At 53.0% G+C, this 21,844-nt stretch overlaps 1 protein-coding gene and 1 long non-coding RNA gene across 3 annotated transcripts in view; one reads left to right on the top strand and one right to left on the bottom strand.

Annotated features, from left to right (window-relative positions):
* CDH13 (cadherin 13) overlaps positions 1 to 21,844 on the bottom strand; it is a 1,120,403-nt gene that overhangs the window by 2,906 nt on the left and 1,095,653 nt on the right. For both annotated transcript variants that reach the window (XM_051847323.3, XM_051847322.3), the window contains exons 12-13: positions 7,565 to 7,798; positions 4,827 to 5,045 (exon numbers count right to left, since the gene is read on the bottom strand). In XM_051847323.3, the coding sequence (XP_051703283.1) occupies positions 4,827 to 5,045; positions 7,565 to 7,798 (453 nt within the window). The remainder of the gene's footprint in view (positions 1 to 4,826; positions 5,046 to 7,564; positions 7,799 to 21,844) is intronic.
* Positions 1 to 21,844, top strand: part of LOC138846592 (uncharacterized) — a 30,180-nt gene that overhangs the window by 5,801 nt on the left and 2,535 nt on the right. The gene's annotated exons all lie outside the window — the stretch shown is intronic.

Raw genomic sequence — 21,844 nt, 5'->3', positions numbered from 1 at the left:
AAAATGGTTCACCTGGCACATTCTTTAATATTCGTGCCAGGGTTGCTTTGTGAGGCCTAAAGCAATGATCAGAACAGGTTTCTGGAGAAGTCTGCCTGTGCTTACTGCCCGGAGCCTGCTAGAGAAACCAGATACAGGCGACAGGTCCACAGGTCGGCTCCAGGGGGCGGTGCCTCCTTTCAGTGCCATCAGCAGGTGGTTTAAACACCAACACGGACAGTGAGCAATTATTTCGTTTGCAGAAACTGATCTGTGTGTGAGAGAGAACTCTGAACTGCTGGTTCACTCCCTAAGTGCCTGCAATGGCCAAGGCTGGGCCAGGACCAGGACCAAATCCAGGCCTCCCCCATGGGAGACAGGAGCCCAGCCACTTGAGCCCTCCCAGCTGCCTCCCCACGTCTGCACTGGTAGGAAGCTGGGGTTAGGAGTTCAGATCCCAGGCACTCTGATGTGCGACGTGGGTGTCTTAACCGTGAGGCTAAAATGCTCGCCCTGCTTAACTTTCTCTCATTATTTTCGATTACTCTTTTTTTTTTTTTTTTTTTTTTTTGACAGGCAGAGTGGACAGTGAGAGAGAGAGACAGAGAGAAAGGTCTTCCTTTGCCGTTGGTTCACTCTCCAATGGCCGCCGCGGCTGGCGCGATGTGGCCGGCGCACCGCGCTGATCCGATGGCAGGAGCCAGGAACCAGGTGCTTTTCCTGGTCTCCCATGGGGTGCAGGGCCCAAGCACTTGGGCCATCCTCCACTGCACTCCCTGGCCACAGCAGAGAGCTGGCCTGGAAGAGGGGCAACCGGGACAGAATCCGGCGCCCCGACCGGGACTAGAACCCGGTGTGCCAGCGCCGCTAGGCGGAGGATTAGCCTAGTGAGCCGCGGTGCCGGCCCTATTTTCGGTTACTCTTATCATGTGTTATTATCTCCCTTGTCTTTAGACGTCAAAGAAGGGGTGCAGGTTCTTCAGCTCAGTTCTCAGTTGCAGCAAAGCCACCACCGGCACACAGTGAATGGAAGTGCTTCGTTTTCTTTTCTGTGAAGGGGCTGATGGCAGGCGCCGGCCTCACTGCCACACGCCTGGGAGCCTTCCGAGATCGGTTTTCTCACCGTAAAGTGGGATCCAGCCCCTAAACCAACGAGGAAACTATAGAGGAAAGTGCCGAATAGCAGGGCATCTGCTTGGTGCTCAGGGCACCTGGTTAGTGCTCAGGGCATCTGGTAAGCTCTCGGCATGTCTGGTTAGTTTTGAGGGCATTTGGTTAGTGTTTAGTGTGTCTGGTTAGTGATCCGGGCGTCTGGTTAGTGCTCCAGGTGTCTGGTTAGAGCTCAGGTGTCTGGTTAGTGCTCCAGGTGTCTGGTTAGTGCTCCGGGTGTCTGGTTAGTGCTCGGGTGTCTGGTTAGTGCTCCGGGTGTCTGGTTAGTGCTCCGGGTGTCTGGTTAGTGCTCGGGTGTCTGGTTAGTGTTCCGGGTGTCTGGTTAGTGCTCAGGTGTCTGGTTAGTGCTCCGGGTGTCTGGTTAGTGTTCCGGGTGTCTGGTTAGTGCTCCGGGTGTCTGGTTAGTGCTCGGGTTTCTGGTTAGTGCTCCGGGTGTCTGGTTAGTGCTCCGGGTGTCTGGTTAGTGCTCGGGTGTCTGGTTAGTGCTCCGGGTGTCTTGTTAGTGCTCGGGTGTCTGGTTAGTGCTCGGGTGTCTGGTTAGTGCTCGGGTGTCTGGTTAGTGCTTCGGGTGTCTGGTTAGTGCTCCGGGTGTCTGGTTAGTGCTCGGGTGTCTGGTTAGTGCTCCGGGTGTCTGGTTAGTGCTCGGGTGTCTGGTTAGTGCTCGGGTGTCTGGTTAGTGCTCCGGGTGTCTGGTTAGTGCTCGGGTGTCTGGTTAGTGCTCCGGGTGTCTGGTTAGTGCTTCGGGTGTCTGGTTAGTGCTCCGGGTGTCTGGTTAGTGCTCGGGTGTCTGGTTAGTGCTCCGGGTGTCTGGTTAGTGCTCGGGTGTCTGGTTAGTGCTCGGGTGTCTGGTTAGTGCTCCGGTGTCTGGTTAGTGCTCGGGTGTCTGGTTAGTGCTCCGGGTGTCTGGTTAGTGCTCGGGTGTCTGGTTAGTGTTCCGGGTGTCTGGTTAGTGCTCGGGTGTCTGGTTAGTGCTCCGGGTGTCTGGTTAGTGCTCAGGTGTCTGGTTAGTGCTCAGGTGTCTGGTTAGTGTTCCGGGTGTCTGGTTAGTGCTCCGGGTGTCTGGTTAGTGCTCCGGTGTTGCTCCCCCTCTTCGTGGAGGAACGACACAGGACCCTGCGCTGTTCTTTCGTCTGCTCGGCCCTCCCCAGGTTTGCTGCTGGTTCTTCCCGGGTTGGCTACTGTCCCTTCCACCTCCGTGGAAGGGCGGTTCCCCCTGGCCACTTTCCCCACTTCCGCAGGGGAGCGGCACACCGCCGGCCTGCTCTCTCGGGGGCTGCACAGGTGTTCCTTCAGATAGATGTTCCTCTTAGATGTTCCTGGTGCATGTTCTCTCTCTCCTCCTTTATAGTCCTCCTCTGCCAATCCCAACTCGGCTGCCCACACGCCGAGCACGCTGCTCTCCTCCAATCAGGAGCAAGTCCTACAGTTTATTGGCTGAACTGGAGGCAGCTGTGTAGAAGCTGTTTTCTTCTCTCCCAGCGCCATATTGTGGGAGAGCAGATGCATAGAATAAGTCTTAATTCCAGTAACTTAGTCTAGTCCGAGTTGCTCCCCACACTCCGGGTGTCTGGTTAGTGCTCGGGTGTCTGGTTAGTGCTCGGGTGTCTGGTTAGTGCTCCGGGTGTCTGGTTAGTGTTCCGGGTGTCTGGTTAGTGCTCGGGTGTCTGGTTAGTGCTCCGGGTGTCTGGTTAGTGCTCAGGTGTCTGGTTAGTGCTCCAGGTGTCTGGTTAGTGCTCCGGGTGTCTGGTTAGTGCTCAGGTGTCTGGTTAGTGCTCCAGGTGTCTGGTTAGTGCTCCGGGTGTCTGGTTAGTGCTCAGCATGTCTGGTTAGTGCTCCGGGTGTCTGGTTAGTGCTCAGGTGTCTGGTTAGTGCTCTGGGGTTCTGGTTAGTGCCAGGGCCTAACGGGTTGCCAGCACTGCAGGCAGAGGCTGAACCGTCTACGGCACAGTGGCAGCCCCAGGCCTTGCACTTTCAAGTCTAGTCCCTCCCCCTGCCCCCTCCTCTCTGCCAAATTCAGAGTCAGTTAATTCTGTGTTCAACTCTTTCCAGCTGGCTCCGGTCCTTTGGGAAGTGTAACTTCCGGTCTTAAGTGTGAGGTGTTCTGTGAGCGTCTCTGGAGTGCTGGTGCTGTGCGTCACCACGCTGCAGGAGTGGTGTCGGCCCGCGGAGGCCGTCTGCCTGGTTTCAGGTCGCCTGGCATAAACACCCGCGCACTCCTAGTCTTACACTTGCCCCCCTCTTCCTCGTTCCTGCTGCACAGTGCACCCAGCGGGCTGGCAGACAGGAGCTGTCCAGGCCTCCATCTGTGAGGTGGAATCCATCCTCACACAGCTCCCAGGGCTCCTGGGGAATCGTGCCTGGGGCTAGGGTCTCTGACGCAGGCATCGCGGGGCGCCACGTCTGGACCGTCTTGCTCTTTGGTCACCCTTGTATGCATGTCTCGCCTGACTGTTTTATTCCCTTTTGAAAATCTTTCCGCATTTCCTGTCAGCCCACAGCCCCAGCTCCGGGTCTTCCCCTCTGCAGATTCAGTTGGTTTCTACTTCACAGATGAGGTTTAGCCAAGACACCCAGCCCCTGCCTCCCCTTATATTCTCATGCAGAGGCAGCATCAGGAAGCCATGAGATCAGCCAGGCCTGGAGACAGGAACTGAGCTGGGGGTGGAGGGTGTGGCTGGAAGGTGTCAGACTGCTGGGCTTTGTAGCCTGAGGGTTTGGAAGGAGCCACAGGGATGACGGTGAGGAGATGGTGCAGCCCTGGGAGGAGAGTCAGGCAGGGGCAGGGCTGGGGGGGTGGGGGGGGGGAGACCGCAGGCTCTGTTTGGGAAATGCAGTTTGAAGGCTCAGTGGGACCCTCAGGGGCTTCTCCTCCTAGGGCTTCCCAGGGGACCCTGCTTCTGCATGGAGCTTAGGCACCGCGAACGCTGCCGCGCCGGGTCACTTCCTGCCGCCCACACCCCTCGGCCACCAGGCCGCGACGCCTTCTCTTCTAGACGGCCACTGCCACACTTCCTGGTTCACAGTGACCGCTGCTTTCTCACAGCAAGGCCCACAGGCCACTTCCGGGGGCCCCAGCACACGGGAGCTGTGTAGTCACTAACGCTCCACCAGCAGGAAGTCACGGACACAGATTTACTCCTGTCACGCCCGCCTCTACCACTCAGCGAGAGAACTCCTTTGTTTCAAAGAACGTTTCTATTACAGTCACTGCCACCAGTCAGTGGGAAAAAGGTGGGGCGCACTCACTTATCTTTCTTTTTCCTTGCAGCCCAGCCTCCCTCTGCGAACCCTCTGGTCTTAAAAAGCTACAGTATCGACTTTAATGTGGCAGAGGCCACTGCACAAGGCAGAGAGAACTAGGCCCCGGTGGACCAGCGGGCCACCCTGGGCACATTTTCACACGCTCACAGCGAGGGGCACCTGGGGCCGGTTCTGCCGATCCCTGGGCTGCGGGACAGCTCGGGGCAGGCGCGCACAGCCCTCGGGCCGGCGGCGAGCTGTTGAGATGCCACTACCCGCGGCAGCGCTGCCACAGGGAGCCTTTTCTGTGGCGCACGCCTAGGCCGAGGGTGACTGTTTCCCCCCACAATGAGCTGCCTCGGGAAGACAGACGGGAACGCAACGGGCGTGTGAGCCCGGCACGCGCCACTGTGGGCACCGCCGTGAGGCCGACTTACAGGCTAAGGTGAAGAGTGTGGTGAGCAGGGCGGCCGCCAGGCTGGCACGCAGGTGCCCCGCGGCGTTGCAGTCCACTTTGGAGTTCTTGCAGGAGCACACTTGGACCCTGAGATCTGTGACGCTGGTCATGGGCGGCTTCCCCGAGTCTGTCACCATGACGGGCAGGTTGTAGTTGGCTTTGTTCAGGTTCTGCAGCAGGCTCACCAGGGCGTGCGTGTCTGCAGAGACGAGGAGGACAGGTGAGACAGGACCGGCTTCCACCCCACCACGCGCACAGAACGGGGCCGCCTCAGAGGTGAGCTCGCGGGAAGGCTTAGCTCCGGTTCACAGCCGTGGAGCGACCACAGATGCATTCCCCAGCGGCTCTAGCCCCGTGCCAAGTGCCCAGCACCGAGCGTGGCTGGTGGCTCCTGTACCGGACACGGCGGGCAGAGTTCTGCAGCACAGTGCTACTGTGACCAGTCTCCAGCGCACTCACTGTTACGGAAATGGCCGGGTACCAAGAACCCTGAAACGTTGTCACACCCGGGAGTCCGTCTCCACAGAGATGGCGCTCAAGGAGGGAGAGCTACGTGGAACCCCCCCCGCCCCCCCGCAGCGGGCAGCGTCCCCGCGTGTTGTCATGGAGGCGGCGTCTGCACTGTTGTGACGGAGCCCCAGCCCCCGGCCCGAGAGCTGAGTGCAAACACAAGCTTCCTCGTGTCCCATGTCCTGTGGCACTGAGAAGTGGCCATGCCCCCACCCCCCTGCCCTGGCCGCCTGCTCTTCTCAGTCACTCCAATGATAGGGGGACTTTTTTTTTTTTTTGACAGGCAGAGTGGACAGTGAGAGAGAGAGACAGAGAGAGAGGTCTTCCTTTTTCTGTTGGTTCACCACCCAAGTGGCTGCTCCGGCCCGTGTGCTGCGGCCGGTGTGCTGCACCAATCCGAAGGCAGGAGCCAGGTGCTTCTCCTGGTCTCCCATGGGGTGCAGGGCCCAAGCACTTGGGCCATCCTCCACTGCACTCCCGGGCCACAGCAGAGAGCTGGCCTGGAAGAGGAGCAGCCGGGACTAGAACCCGGCGCCCATATGGGATGCTGGCACCGCAGGCAGAGGATTAGCCTCGTGAGCCGCGGCGCCGGCCTGACGGGGACTTTTTAAAGCCACTCTTCTCTTGGCGTAAACAGCGCTAAGTACTCGGAGAACAGCTGGGAACAAGAGAAATGGGGCTGAGGCGGCACGTTCTGCTTCAGGAAAGCAGGAGGGAAAACAAGACGTGGTGCCAGGAAGAGGACGTCGGCTGCAGAACGGCCATCCCGGGAGGTGACAGTGGCAGAAGTGCCCGAATGACTGACGTGGTCATCGCTCCGCCATGAGGCGGATTCGCTCTGATTTCCCTCCCACAGAGGAGGAACTCTGGAACGAGGAAGTCTCTCCCGGGGAAGAACCAGCAGTGAGCATCTGAGACAGCCACCGCCGTAACACCCAGCGACTAACAGCTAACCCCTCAAACAAGAGAAGCGCTGTTCAATGAAAAGTGATCAGTGCAGCCGAATCCATTCTTTAAGAGGCAATAAAAAGAGAAGCAGGCCGATAGAATCAACAGCAAGTGGGGGTCACTAATAAAGTAAGACATGAAATAGGGCCATAACAAGAGAGACGAGGCTCCGTAATGGGAAATTTTATGCACAATTGTACAGGGCACCTTCAAAATGTGATGGAATGGGTCACACCCTCCCCGGCTGATGTGAGACGTGAACCCTGCCCAGGTCAGCAGCACAGCGGCGGGGTAATCCGTCCCTGCAGACAGGGGCTGTCTCTGACGCATGCGCGCTTCTCTCTCTCTCCTGTTTTGGCTTTATCGGGAGACAAGGTGAACTTTGTCGCGAGTTCACGAATGGGAAGGGGGCGGTGGGGCCGTGTGCCGGGGGGATCTTTCCTAACCGGATAGGTGCTGCCATCTCAGCCCCCGTAAGGCAGATGGGAAGCGCCGGGCCACGTTCTTAATTCCGCCGGCCCATGAGGAGAGGCTGGGGATGCAGACATGGCTTGCGAGTTTCCTAAGTGGGAGAAAGGACACGTGGGACAGGAAAGCCAGGCGTCTGAAAGCAAAGCCACGGTCACTGCCGACCCTGAGCTGGAAGATGTCCACAGCGGAAAAGGGGAGTGGAGGGAGGAAGGCTTTAGCAAGTCTTCACAGCCGGGGTCCGCTTGTCCTCAGTCCCTGTGGGAGGCCTTGTGCCACTGCCACTCCCAACTGCTGGTGGAAGCTGGGGTACACTCTGTCCTGTTTCCGAGCCAGGAGACAGGGAGGGGGCAGAAGCAAGGAGCTCCCGTCTTCAGAGCGGCCGGCCAGTGCTCTGTGCAAGCCACAACACACAAAGAACCTGCGCGGCTTAGTTACAAGGAAAAGGGAAGAGGAGGGGGTGTGGATGACAGGCCTGTGACGGGCGACTCGGGGCGGCAGAGATGCAGCCCGCAGAGGTGTTAGGAGGACGGTGGGGCTATGAGCACGGTAGAGGGCGGGGTGTACCGCACCGCGGGCAGTGCGGGGAAGAGGAGGGACGAGGCAGTGCTTACGGAGAAGCGGCTGAGCCCTGTCTACACACGACTGGTTTGCTGGAAGGGACACTGTCGGCACGTGCCGTGCACCCCTGAGTTCAGCCACGTGAGAGCTGGAGAGGAAGATCTCTCAAGGAAAGAGGAACGATGCGCTCAAGGTCAGAAGGGGGAGGCAGAATGTTCTAGACAGACTTACTGTTGATCTTGGAGATCTTCCAGACCTTGTCAGGAACAGTTTGTTTGTGGATTTCAAACTTGAAAGGATCTGTGTTTGGGTGCAGATCCTTATCTGACGCGCCCAAGATGACAACGCTGAGGTTTTTTGCGTCATCACAGACTTCAGCTACCGTGGGGTGGATGACGGGAGCGTTGTCATTCACGTCTTCCAGGGTCACCAGCAAGGTCCCCGTGCCAGTGGCAGGAGGGTTGCCTGTGGAGGAGAGGGAAGATGGTGGCAGAGATCAGAGGTCATGCAAGACTCGCTGAACACAGTTCTCTGTGAAGTGTAAGCTTGGGTGTGCGATGCACACTCAGCGTGAGTGTCCCCCGGCACAGTTCTCTAAGTACAGTGTACACTCGGGTGTGCGATGCACACTCAGCGTGAGCGTCCCCCGGCACGGCTCTCTAAGTACAGTGTACACTCGGGTGTGCGATGCACACTCAGTGTGAGCGGTCCCAGCACAGTTCCCTTGTGCAATGCACACACAACAGACTTCGCTTGCAGCAATGGTTTCAAGGGGGACAGGAGTAATAGCTCACATTTTTTTCTGGTTTAGTATGTTACACAACCTTGTATCATACATAAGACTGAGGTTCTTCAGGCTTGGTACAAGGGTGCTTCCAAACTTTCTAGGAAAATGGAATGAAAAGGTAAGTTTATTTTGGTGTAAAAAGTTTAAGATTAATTTATTTATTTGAAAGGCAGAGTTATATATATATATATACTATATATATGTCTATACATATGTACATATACACTATATATGTACATATACATACACACATACATACATAGGGAGAGAGAGAAAGGGAGGGAGAGAGCCATGGGGGGTCTTCCATCCACTGGATTAGCCCCAGATGGCCATGATGGCCAGGGCTGGGCCAGGCTGGAGCCAGGAGCCAGGAGCTTTCTCTGAGTCTCCCACGTGGCTGCAGGGGCCCAGGCACTTGGCCATCTTGTGTTTACACTAGGGTGCATTATCAGGGAGCTGGACTGGAAACGCAGCAGCCAGGACTCGAACCAGCGCCCATATGGGAGGCTGGCACTGCAGGTGGCGGCTTTACTGCCTGTGCCACAGCACCTGCCGTGGTGCAAAAGGTTTTTAAAACCCACGCTTTAGAGGTCTAAAAGTTCATAAAACATGTGCTTCATGGAAAACTACAGGTGGAGGCCGGCGCTGTGGCTCATTAGGCTAATCCTCCATCTAGTGGCGCTGGCACACCGGGTTCTAGTCCCAGTTGGGGCGCCGGATTCTGTCCTGGTTGCCCCTCTTCCAGGCCAGCCCTCTGCTGTGGCCCGGGAGTGCAGTGGAGGATGGCCCAAGTGCTTGGGCCCTGCACCTCATGGGAGACCAGGAGAAGCACCTGGCTCCTGCCATCGGATCAGCGCGGTGTGCCGGCCGCAGCGCACCACGGCGGCCATTGGAGGATGACCAATGGCAAAAGGAAGACCTTTCTGTCTCTCTCTCTCACTGTCCACTCTGCCTGTCAAAAAATAAAAAAAAAAAAAAAGAAAACTACAGGTGGATCCCAACTTGTTTTTGCATCGAAACAGGCTTATCTTCTGGTTCTGGTTTCCACAGACTTTCAGGCTCTCCCACGTTTTTATAATGCTAAGCTTCCTACACCAAAGTCACACTAACACTCCAGTCACTCAGAGAGTGGAGATAACGGGTCTCAGCTTCCCTGCCTATCAAAGTAGACAGCTGGGGTGTTCCCAGATGGCGAGTAGACCCTAGGAGACCAGGGCTTGCCTGGAGCCCTTCTACCCTAACTAGCGGCTGAGCAGGGCAGAAGGGGTGCCAGTGGCTGACGGTGCCGTGGGCTGGGCTGGCCCAGGACAAGCTAGATTTGGGATGAGAAATGGAATCACTAGCGGGCTGCTGGGCAGAAGAAGCAATCAGGGTATGACTCGGGGCCTTCATTTTTTTTAAAAAGATTTATTTATTTACTTATTTGGGAGGCAGAGTTACAGCGAGAGGGAGAGACGAGAGAGAGAGGTCTTCCGTGCAGGCGGCGGCTTTGCCCGCTACGCCACTGCGCCGGCCCCGGAGGGGAACTCTGAAGGACTCTGGGCCGTTTCACCATCGGCTGGCAGGGGGGTTCCTGCAGCTCGTCCTCTCCTTTGCAGCTCCAGGGCAAGAGGCCAAGACAGGTGCCCATCAAGCCCAGCGTCCAGGTGCAGGGGGGACCCGGCTGTGGCCGTGGGGGCTTTGGTCTGGAAGGGCTCTGAGACACGAGCTGGGCAGTCAGTGGGTCCTTGGCATGGTGAGAGGGTGAGTCTTCCACTGGGGGTGTGAAGGGGGCCAAGGCGCTGGCCCCAGGGAACTGCACCTGCACCCAGCCCGAGGGCCCCAGGGCCCGGACACGTTCAGGATTTTACACTGAGGCTTGGTGCTCGTGGCTTGGTGGGACAGACCTGAGTGTTTCCTATGAGAAGCAGGACGATGAGAAGATGTTCCAAGCTGTGCCGTGGATGCGTGGAGGGAAAGACGGTACTGAGCCCTGGCTGTGCCTTCTCCTACTCATGCACACCTACGATTACGTCTAATTGATAAACCAGGCCCAGGAAGCGATTACTAATAACAGCTCATAATAAAATCGAACAATCATAGCAATATAATAATAAAAGGTACCCCAAAGTTGAATTTGTAAGTTAGGCACAGTAAGAGATTAACTACAGTGACTAGTAGCTGAAATAGAACAAGGATGAGCACATACTATAACAAAGTTACTTAAAATGCATGAGTCGCTTATCACTGGGCATTTCCAGTTAACGGTTCCAGCCCGTGCTTGACCAGGGGACACTGGACCTGTGGAACTGGAATCCCTGGTGAGGGGAGACGCTGGATTCCCGTCCCTCGAGCTTTCTCCCCGCTGCAGAAACGGAACGGGCCCTACGAGCCAGAACCACAGAGCTCCAAGGGTGAGGATTCGGGTGCCGAGGTTGGCCGTAAGCAGGGGCTGAAAGCAGTGTCCGGGGCTTCTCCCTCCCGTACCCAGCACGGGCACAGCAACAGCCGAGCCCAGGAAGCCGGGCTGCGCGGGGCCTGGCACTGCTTGGGTGTTGAGGATCAGAACGTGCGTGAGCGGGCCACAGGGTCAGGCTCCTGCTTGTTAACCGCAGGGATTTTATTTTATTTGGAACCCTGAGCAAAAGGATCTGCACCTGGACACAAAAAATTGCCCTGAGATTCCTCTGAGAGCTTCCTTTGTTGAGAAGCCGCAGGGAGAGACGCATTTTCTCTCGTCACTAATAGACACAGCGGAACAGAGCACGATCCCATTAAAACACACACATATGATCAGGAAAAGATTAGAAAGAGATATATCCACACTTAAGTGGTGATTATCTCTCCTGGTAATTACCATTGCAATAATACTTCTGTCTATTTTTAATTTTCTTAGGATAAGCATGATTATTATAATAATCAGAAAAGGAAATGTTAAACTCAAAAATTATCCAGGGACTAAAAAAAATGTTTTTTCCTCTCCAGTTCTCTCTTCTTTGCTCTTACTCTGCCCATTTTTACAACAGTTTGATTTTCAGTAAATTCACGAAGTGGTAGCGTCACCACGTTCTGACTTCGGCATATTTGCATCAGACTGAAAAGAAACCTTGGGCCTTTCTGTGCTGGCGCCCCAGGCCCACTCCTCACCCCGGCCCCCGCTCCTCCACCTCTGCCTCTGCACAGGTGCCTGTCCCGGACATCTCACACACACGGACGGTGCACCAGGGGCCAGCGGGTGAGAACACTGCTCCAGGGGCGGGAAGTGATGTGGTTCTTTCTTGTGAGAAGTTCAAAGACTTGCAGCATGAGACTGGCTTTGATTAAGAAGAAGAGGATGGACTGGATCTGAGCAAGGAGAGTGCACACAGGAAGACCAGCTCGGAGGCCAGGGCCATGATGGGGCAGCCGTGAGTGTCCGAGCAAAGGGACTGAGGACGCAGGGCCCTACGTGGCTCCAGGAGGCTGGGGGACGTGGAGGACTTGCTTGGGAGTGACAGGAGGAGCCCCGGGGAGGGCAGGTTATAGCACAGGGACTGGGCCACAGGCCACTCCCGGCCCCGCTGTGGAGTGGGGAGGGCAGGGGAGGGCAGGGAGGAGACCCCTTGGTGGGCTGAGCTGGTGGTGTTGATGGGAATCACTGACGCCTGTCTGAATGCCACAAGCAGCTCCCTCACAAATGGATGAAAATGTTATGTTTGAGAGGCTGATTTGCTTGGTCACCATAGAAACATCTCACCAGGAGGCTTCAACCTCCCTGTTCAGCCAGGGGCAGCACCACCAGCCGACGAGAAGGCAGAAGGAGGCGTTTTCTGGTGTCTGACTTTGCACCTGCTTCGCAGGGAGGGGTCTCTGCTTCCCTGCGCCCCTGGAGAGATGGTGAGGTCGCCACCAGGGCGTGGTAAGGTGGCCTTTCAGACACTGTCGAAGGTGCCACGATGAAGCTGAGAGACTCAGTCCGCGGCCAGGCCCTGTTCAGTTCCCAGGAACATTGCCTGGGTGCTCATGAGGCTCCACCAATCCTGCGTTCAGGCTTTGCAGTCGTCAGAGCCACCCATCAGGCAGGTGGCCTTATCCCCGTTCTGAGGCTGAGTGCGTGTAGGCTCACGCGTGGGGTCATGCAGCTGAGGGAGGGAGGGGGATCCTTCCACAGTGAGGTGGAACCCCAAGCCCCATTCCTTCCACGGACAGAGTGGGCTGCTTCCAAATAGCTCTGACCACGGCCTGCCCATTCGCACATCTGAAGGGTTCTTTTACGGGACCATTTTGTCGGTGACAAGATTATAGCTAGTATTTCCAACATGATTGATGTTTTACTGGCACTTGGAATAACGAGATATGATGGCTGGGTCTTTGACTTATTCTTCTTCCTCAAGTAATGGCATGGCTGCGGGAAGGGTGTTAAACTGGCTGAACTGGGGTGCCGTTATCATTAATGGCTTGATTTTATCCAAACCAGCGTCATTTAAGTAGATCAGCCTAAATAATCATACCAGGTGCCCCGTGCAGTCTAGAGCTTGGGTGATGTATGGAAAGAGGAATGGGGTGTCGTTCTGAAGTTTCCTTCCCTCGACTTCCGTTTGGGGACCAACCTTATTCAGAGTTCAGGAGCCATCTCACTGTGGGTTGGAATGACAATTCCTTCCCCTCCTTTCCATCAGCCTAAATGTACTTTGAACAATGTTTCAATTTTGAATCCACCGTCAGTGTCAGAAAATCTATTTTGTAGGGGACTGAGGGAGAAGGCAGGCTGGGACATGGTGTCTCTCCGCCTGTGGAAACGCGTGCCCGTCTATTCCATTCTCACCCTGCAGCCGTGGTGCCTGGTTCTGTGCCTTGGCACCTCACACCGCATTTCTCGTCGGCAGACTCAAGCGCACTTTCTACAGGGTGCTGCGTCACGAGAAACGTACTGCGTGCTCAGTGGCGAATGGCTTTGCTTCTCTGCCAGTCATCCCGTTTCTTGCAATGGAATCAGAAGACACTCTGGGGCACCACGGAAGCCGTCCGATGGCCTGCAGAGGGCCTGGGCTTCCTGGTTCAAAACAATCTCCTGTGCACTGAGGCCCGGGCAGAGCCTACAGGATAAATATTGTCTCTCTCTCTCTCTTTTTTTTTTGACAGGCAGAGTGGACAGTGAGAGAGAGACAGAGAGAAAGGTCTTCCTTTGCCGTTGGTTCACCCTCCAATGGCCGCCGCGCTGTGGCCGGTGCACCGCGCTGATCCGATGGCAGGAGCCAGGTGCTTCTCCTGGTCTCCCATGGGGTGCAGGGCCCAAGCACTTGGGCCATCCTCCACTGCACTCCCTGGCCACAGCAGAGAGCTGGCCTGGAAGAGGGGCAACCGGGACAGAATCCGGCGCCCCGACCGGGACTAGAACCCGGTGTGCCGGCACCGCAAGGTGGAGGATTAGCCTAGTGAGCCGCGGCACCGGACCATATTCTTTCTTTACAGCATCTGCTTGGCACGGCCTTGGGAGAAGGGCGTTTGGGTTTCCTGGGTGAAATATTTGTCTTCATCGCGTAGACCTCCCCGGAGAACCCAAGAGCCGCATTCAGCCTCAGTCTTGGAACGCTGAACCCGACACAATTTCTGAAGCGAGCGACGGTGACCGATGAGTTCCAGGTGAGGCGGCAGGGGGACCAGCTCAGCACAGGTAGACTCCGCGGCAGGAGGTGGCGTGGCAGGAAGCAGCCTGTGGCCTTCCCCGCAGGGATCTGTGGTCTTTCCTGAGAAATCATGTCTGACAGTTTCCAGCCCACGTGCAGGTGAGACTGACCCTTGACCTTCCTGGTGACTACCTGGTTGGGAGCAGTAATCACCCTGGGGTTTGCCCCGTGCTGACACTGTTTAGCCTCACTGTCATCACATCCCAGAGGAGTTCAGTTGTTATTGCATTCCGGAATGTTCCCTCTCCATCTCGGTGTTTTCCTTAGCTGTTACCACCACCCCACCCCCCGCCCCCCGCCAGGCGAGGGAGCCTTCCGTGTTTGCTGAGGTCTTTGATGAAAGAGTTCTGTTCTCTGAAGGCAGCGTCTTAACCTTTTCAGAAAATCTGGACCACTGAAGGCCAATGATGCTATCCATCTCTAAAGATAAAGTGCTTGCCAACACGAAAGGTCACCCTGGATTAATTTATAGGATTAAAGGCTTCACTCCTCCAATCACTTAACTAGAGCCCGTTCTGATCGAGCAAAACAGAAAAGCACTTCGTTCTGTTGAAATGATGGTCCCAGGTAGGCTGCAGCTCACAGAACTGACGCTCGCTCCAGAAAGGCGCCCTGAGTGCACCCTTGGCTGATCACAAAGTGTCTGTCCCTCCCCAGATGGTCTATAACCCAGGCATCAGTGTGGTATCACAAAGCACGATCCCACAGTTTTTCTACACTGGCGTTGGGACTCTGGGCAAACAGGGCCAGGAGACTCTTTAATTCCGTTAGCTTCATGTCTGGTTTCCAGCCGTGTGGGGTCTTTTCTGTTGCTCCGCCCTCACCGCACAGCCCCCAGCCTCTCAGATGCACCTACAAGAAAGGGCTCTCGGTGCCGTGCTAAGATCGTTCCCACTGAAGAGGTGTGCGGAGCGCACGTGTGCCCCTGCAGCGTGCGATGGGGACCACGGGGTGCGTGCTCTGCTGTTTGTCCGTGCAGGAATCTCGCTCGTCTCTGTTCCTGGCAGGGTCTGCCCATCAGCACGCTGGGACTGTCCTTGGCTGGAGTGACACGGCAGCCATGGTCTGTGCGTGCACGAGCAGCACTTGGGGAAGACAAGCAGGGTTCCACAGTTCTCACCATGGCCACACATACTTTTTTTTTTGGTGTTTAATTTTCATGCAAACGTGTGTCACAAACACACGGCCTGAAGAACTCTCTCCACTGGAACACATCCATGTAGTGGTCCGGCACTAGCAGATCAAGAAAGTCACCCAGAGGTCACCTGACAGCGATGGTCCGCATCACCAGTCTGAGCGCACAGACGCAGTCATCCCGCGTGTGCCACTTTGCTTACGTTACGCTGGTGAGATTCCCGTGTGCTGGCGGGCGTAGGTGTGGGCGTGCACTCATGTTTGCTGCACTGTGTAAAGGTACCACAGTTTGTTACCCCACGTTCACTGGGCATTTGGATGCCTTCCAGTCTGGGGCTTTTGTGAGTAGCTCTGGCACCTGCATTTCGGAGAACACATTTCTGTTGGACGAATGATACCTGGGTGTGTCATTCCTGGACCACAGGGTGAACATACTCTCAGACTTAGTTGACAGTTTGTTTCTAAAGTGGCTGTACCCACTGTTTACCAGTGCGATGATTTCACTTCCTTGCCAGAACTTGGTATTTTCCGTTTTTAAATTTAAGCCAGTTTTGCAGGGGTGCTTTTGTATTGATTTTCATTACGTTTCCTGGTTAATTTGTATTTTAATGTTGTATTTGTATAATTTATATATCCTTGATTTACTGCATATCTTTCATGCCTTCACGTGCATTCGTATGCCCTCTTCTGTGAGCTGCCTGTTCAAGTCCCTGATCCACTCTCCCTCGGGTTGTGTCCTTTGCTTACAGACTAGAGGATTTCTTTATATTACACAAGTCTCCTACTCTGTGGGAAACATTTTCACTTTCTTAATAATGTCATTTAAATGAACAGAGTTCTTAATTTTAATTTATATATCAGTTGACCCTTTGTGTTTTGAATTTTTGTGTTTAAAAAACTTGTTTACACCAAGGACATGTATGGTCTCTGTCTTCCTCCAAAAGATGCATTATTTCACTTTATTTTAAGTAATTATTTTAGAGGCAAGGGTGTGTGTGGTGGGGGAGAGAGAGAGAGAAAGAGAGAGAGATAAAGAGAGAGAGAAAGAGAGAGAGAGAGAGAGAGAGAGAGAGAGAGAGAGAGAGACTGGCTCCCAACTGGTGTGTATAAAGGCTGGGACTGCGCCAGGTCAAAGCCAGAGGCTGGGAACTCAGTCCAGGTTTCCCAGGTGGGTGTTAGAAACATAGCTCCTGGAGCCGTCAACTGGTGCCTCCCATTATCTTCTGTATTTTTATCTCTAATGTATTTAGAACTGATGATTTTATACAGTTTAAGAGAAGAGTCAGGATACATTTCTTCCACTTTTACCCAATCAACCCATCACTGTTCATTGGCCATGCTGTGTGATATACAGGCTGTGCCGTGTTGTCCTTGTCAAGGGGACCAGTGGATGGGGTCTCTCTTCTCCCAGCTGCCTCTCTAGTAAAAAAAAAGTATTTAAGAAGAGGAAAGGACTGTGCACGTGTGGGATTCTTTGGGAACTCTCTAAGTTAGTTCATTGGTCAGTTTTCTCCCATCTTCGTGTGAGTACCACATAGTTTAAATTACTATAGCTTTTCAGTTGGTCCAAAATGTGATAGTGTAAGTTGTCCAATTTATTTTTAAAAATTGCCTTGGCTATTTTCACTTGAAAAATGTTTTTGGTTCAATCTGTGCCAATCCCCTTCTCTGACAAAAAATGTTGGAATTTTGCTTGATATTTTATTGATTTTGATCACTTATGTCAGTTTGGAGAGAAATGGTATTTCAGTAGCATTGAGTTTTCCAGTCCATGAACATGGTATAGCTCCCTATGTTTGCAGGCTTAAAAATCCTCTTACGTAGTTACTTCCCTTTTCCACATGGAGGACTTAGACACCTTTCTTTTAACCTATAGCTTGCAATCTGAGGCGTGTGGTGATACTGTGAGTGGCATATTTTAAAGTTTCATTTTCCAATTGCTCATTGATGGGATCTAAAAAATTAACTTTGGATACAGATCTTATATCTGACAAACTTTACTAAATTCACCAATAGTTTCTCTGAAAACAGATTTTTTTTCTTTTATTCCCTAACATTTCTATTTATTTTCTTGCACTGGAACTAGTCTCAGGGAAAGGTTTTCATCATTTAGCGGGATGTCTGTGGCAGCAGCAGCTCCTTTTGTAAATTTTTTTTAATCAGATTAAGGAAATATCCTAGTTTGCTAAATTTGAAAAAGATTATGAACCAATGTGGAGTTATTTTCAAAGGCAATGACTGAGATGATCACATCAGTTTTGTTAGATTCACTATTTTGTTAAGGATTTTTTTCACTTATACTCATGAGGGAGATTGTAATTTTAAGTTCTTGTATGGTGTTTTTTAGGTTTTGGACAAAACTTGTTCTTACAAAAAGAGTTCCTAATTGGTCTATTTCTGGAAAAGTTTGTGTGATGTCAGTGTTTTTCCTTCTCAAATATTTGGAAACATATAGTGAAGCCATCTGGGCCTGCTGCTTTCTTCGTGGAAACGGTTTTAACAGCACATTTTCTTCCCCTAAATATTAGAATATTCACAATTTTCTATTTCTTCTTTGGCAACTTTTTATAATTTTTAGGAAACTGTTTCATCACATCTGAATCATATTCAAAGTTGCCCAAATATCCTTTCCTCTTCTTAAATACTTTTTTTTTCACGAGAGAGGCAGATGGGAGAAGAGAGAGAGACCCCATCCACTGGTCCCCTTCACAAGTGACTGCAGTGCTAGAACACAGCCAGAACCCAGGTCTCCCAAGTGGGTGACACGACTGAACTACTCAACCACCGGCTGCTGCCTCCCGAGCTGCACGTTAGCAGGGAGTCAGATGTGAGCTAGAACGAGGACTTGAACTCAGTCGCTCTGATGTGGGCTGTGAGCATCCCAGCTGTGGCTTAACCCAGTCTGCACAGTGCCTGTCCCTAGTTTTCTCTGCCCTGTGTACGCTGAACCTGTGCTGTGGGGTGCATACAGATTTAGGGTTGTGAGCTGGTATCTCCCCCGCTTGGATGGCTTCCCTTATCGGTGTGAAATGCCCTCACCCCCCAATTACCTCTTGCTGTGTTTTTGCCTTAAAGAGCGGTTTTGGGTGCCGGTGTTGTGGCACAGCAGGTTAAGCTGCTGCTTGCTCGTGATGGCTGGCATTCCGTACCAGAGAGCCAGCTGAAGTTCTGACTGTTCCTCCTCTGATCCAGCTCTCTGCTGTTATGCCTGGAGAAGCAATGGAGACAGACCAAGCACTTGGGCCCCTGAACCCGTGCAGGGGACCTAGAGGAAGCTCCTGGCTCCTGGTTTCGGATCAGCCCATCTCTGGCCATTGTGGCCATTCGGAGAGTGAACCAGTGGATGGAAAGCCTTTCTCTCTGTCTCTCCCTCTCTCTATCTGTAATTCTGCCTCTCAAATAAATAAATAAATCTTTTTTAAAAAAGGAGTCTGATAATTTTACTTGGAGTATCTGACTCGTTTTCACTTTAACTTTAATTATGGCGTAGTAGGTTTGCATTTTTGAGGGGAAATTAGGCACACGAGGCAATTCAAAGATGGCGCCCAAAGGAAGTAAGGTGGGTGGAAGCCAAAGTTGTTTACCACCAAAGCTGATTGGCCGCACAGCATCAGGGGAGGTGACGACAACTGATGACGAATGTACAGACATATGGCTAGTCCTATAAAAATTCCCCGTAAAATGACATTTTAAGTGATTGGTTGGTCCTTATGCCCTGCCCCAGTGACTCTGCAGTTTTGTGCTTTAAAAGGCTTTGCTACGCACGCAATAAACGAGTTCTTGCCTGACTTGACTCCCCGCTGTGTCTGTCTCAGGGACCGGGAGGCTGGGAACGGGCGAGCTGTGTACTTACCTTTCCTTGGACCCAGTCCATCCTCGTTCAGGTGGACTAAGACCCTGCACATTTCATATTGCTTGTTTTCCTATTTGGCCCATATTTTTAATGTTCTTTGCTGCTCCTTTCTGGTCTGCTTTTGGTTTAATCAAGTATTTCTCCTTTCATTAATCTATGAGTTTTACCTCCTTTTTCTTTTACAATTGTGTTAGATTACAATCTAACACAAAGTATCACTCTAACCGCATCTTCCCTGCTGGTCAACCTGTGTTGACCACTCCCATCGTTTGTGTTCATTGTTGTCATGCATTCTAGCTTATTTATTCATTCATTCATTCATTCATTTTGCCATGGCAGAGTTAGACAGTGAGAGAGAGAGAGACAGAGAGAAAGGTCTTCCTTCTGTTGGTTCACCCCCCCAAAATGACCGCTACGGCTGGCCCGCTGTGCCAATCCAAAGCCAGGAACCAGGTGCTTCCTCCTGATCTCCCATGTGGGTGCAGGGCCCAAGCACTTGGGCCATCCTCCACTGCCTTCCCGGGCCACAGCAGAGATCTGGACTGGAAGACGAGCAACTGGGACAGAATCTGGTGCCCTGACCGGGACTAGAACCCAGGGTGCTGGCGCCGCAGGTGGAGGGTTAGCCTGGTGAGCTGCGGCGCCGGCCCAGCTCTCTAATATTTTTAACTCCTCTTGTTAAAATTATTTGATTACCCAGGTATATACCTTTCCACTTTTATTTATGCTCTTGCATTTCCATGTCTTTCTGGGACCACTTTCCCTCCGCCTGAAATACCCGCTGTGGTAGAGAGTGTGAACCTACTTGCCATGCAGTTCCTCATTCTTTTTCATCTGTTCAAAGAGGTCTTAACCTCAGCTTCAGTGAGACGGAAAAATCCGAGGCTTATAGAAGTCTAGGCTGGCCACCATGTTTAATGGGTTCCAAGAAATGATGCTGTGTCACTCAGGGATTCAGTCTCTCCTGTTGGGACACCATCTGTCAGTCAGGACACCATCTGTCAGTCAGGACGCCATCTGTCAGTCAGGACACCATCTGTCAGTTGGGACGTCACGTGTCAGTTGGGACTCCTGTCAGTCTGGACGCCCTGTGTCAGTCAGGACGCCCTGTGTCAGTCGCTCTGTCTGCTGCTGCACAGGTGGTCTCCGCCTTTGATTCTCAAGTTGCTGTCTCTCTTTCTCCTTGGATTTGGTTATCATGACTTTGGCCATGGTGTCCTGAGGAAGGTTTTTATTCTGACCATCCTGCCGTGCTTTGCTGACCTTGAATGAGTGGGTAGAGACGTCTGTTACTGATTTGGGACATCCCTGGGCATCACGGCTCTACTCTGCCGTCACTCTGCTGTCGGCTGGGATCCCGCCTCGCGTGTGCCACACAGGTCTCCTGGCTGAGTTCCCCCATCGTTGTCCCCTCCGGGCTTCACGCTGGTGTTTTCTGTAGATTCTCCCTCCCGGTCACAGCGTGTGTCCTGCTGCTGAACCCACCCGCTGAGTTCCTAATATCAGAGGATCGGATTCTGTCGTACAGACTCTCTGACGTCGTTTTCCTTAACAGACCAATCTACCGTTTGTTCTGTATCCACGAACACAGCAGCCAGCTGTCGCTTCTGTAGAGTCCGTGTGTGCTAATTCCAGCCTCTCGATCCCCAGTCGGTCTGGTTCTTCTCTCCACCGACAGTTACACCTTCCTGCCTCTGACACTTCAGTGAGTTTTTAAATGGTTAACGGGGCTTTCTGTGCAGAGCGAGAGTCTCAGGATATGTTTCCTACCATGAGTTTTCCTTTCTCTCCTGCTCGCTAGGTGGGATGGGGACTCGCCTCATCCACCGTCCAAGGCTGAGCCGGGTCCCAGGCAGACTCAGCCAGCTTCTGGTCTCTCGCTGTGGCTGGGCCTGGCGCTCCCAGGATTTTGATCAAGGGCCTTGGGTATCTTAGCCCAGGAAGGCTGCAGGAGACCTGGCTCTGCCCTTCTGATCCCGAGCCGTCTCCACCCCATCATCCAGTCTCTGTAGCTTCAAAACCTGGCAAATATTGGAAACAAGGGGACGGCTGTGTGTCTGCAGAGTTTGCCCCCTCTGGCTGGTCTGTCCCCTGAGAGATGCCGGGAGATTTCACTATGCCCTTTAAAAGGCGTTTGTCCAGTGGGGAGGATGACCATGTGTGTAAGGTCCCACAAATTCCACATGGGTCACACTAGCTGCCCGACTCCCACAAGTCTCTGCTCCTGGTCCCTCCATCCGAGGCCCTCTGCCTGGGCCAGGCCGGCTCTGTGGGGCCGAGCAGCTGCCTCTCTCGCACTGTTTTTGCAAGACCCTCCCCTACCTGGCATTTTATTTTGCTCTAGGCTTCCTGCCTTCCGCGGCGTTCTGGTGCCTTTACAATGGAGAATTCTCTTTATCACCTGATTTTTGTAATTTATTTGGGATTTTCTTGTTTCACAGTGGGGGCACTGGATTGCTGCATCTTACTTGGAAATGCCTGCACCTTCTATTTAATCAACGTGTTCTGGTATAAATTCCTGGTGCCTTTGTTTGGAGAGAATCAACTGAACAGATTCAGCTTTCCTAGCATGTATGACAAGAATCCTTAGTCTTTCATTCCATCAAATAAATTGAATTTCTATAAAATTAATAAAAACAAATGCTCACTTTGGATCAAGTGGAGACATCAGTTAGTGCTTTCAACTTTGATCTAATGGGTGAGGGTTGCTTTTTCCTGGCTAAACAGAATAGCCGGAGATAAGTTTTCTGTGACCGACAAAAAGGGAGTCTGGAAGCAAAGTTATTCCCATTTAACGAGGTCTTGTAAATCTGTGCTCTCTTGCTTTAAGTCTTCTGTGCCTTGTTCAGGATTACTCCTGCTAACCCTGGTTCCGTGTATTAATGTCAACCTGTTTCATCTTCAGGGACATTCTGGCAACATCTGTGACACCAGATTTTGCCTGTCCTTGTCTGATGTTAGTAGTAACAGAGTGAGACAGGTGGTGGGTTTCAAACCCTATTTTTTTTTGAGCCTTGGGAGGATCATTCTTTCCTTCCCAGAACCCGCGCTGGGGTGGGATTAACACTGGCTCAGTATTTGGTATGAAGCTT

Source organism: Oryctolagus cuniculus, chromosome 18 (genome assembly GCF_051225735.1).
Source record: "Oryctolagus cuniculus isolate XC-2025 breed Fujian yellow rabbit chromosome 18, ASM5122573v1, whole genome shotgun sequence".
Taxonomy (NCBI): Eukaryota; Metazoa; Chordata; class Mammalia; order Lagomorpha; family Leporidae; genus Oryctolagus; species Oryctolagus cuniculus.
Note: the sequence above shows the minus strand (reverse complement) of the source record. Positions and strands in the feature narration are given on the sequence as shown.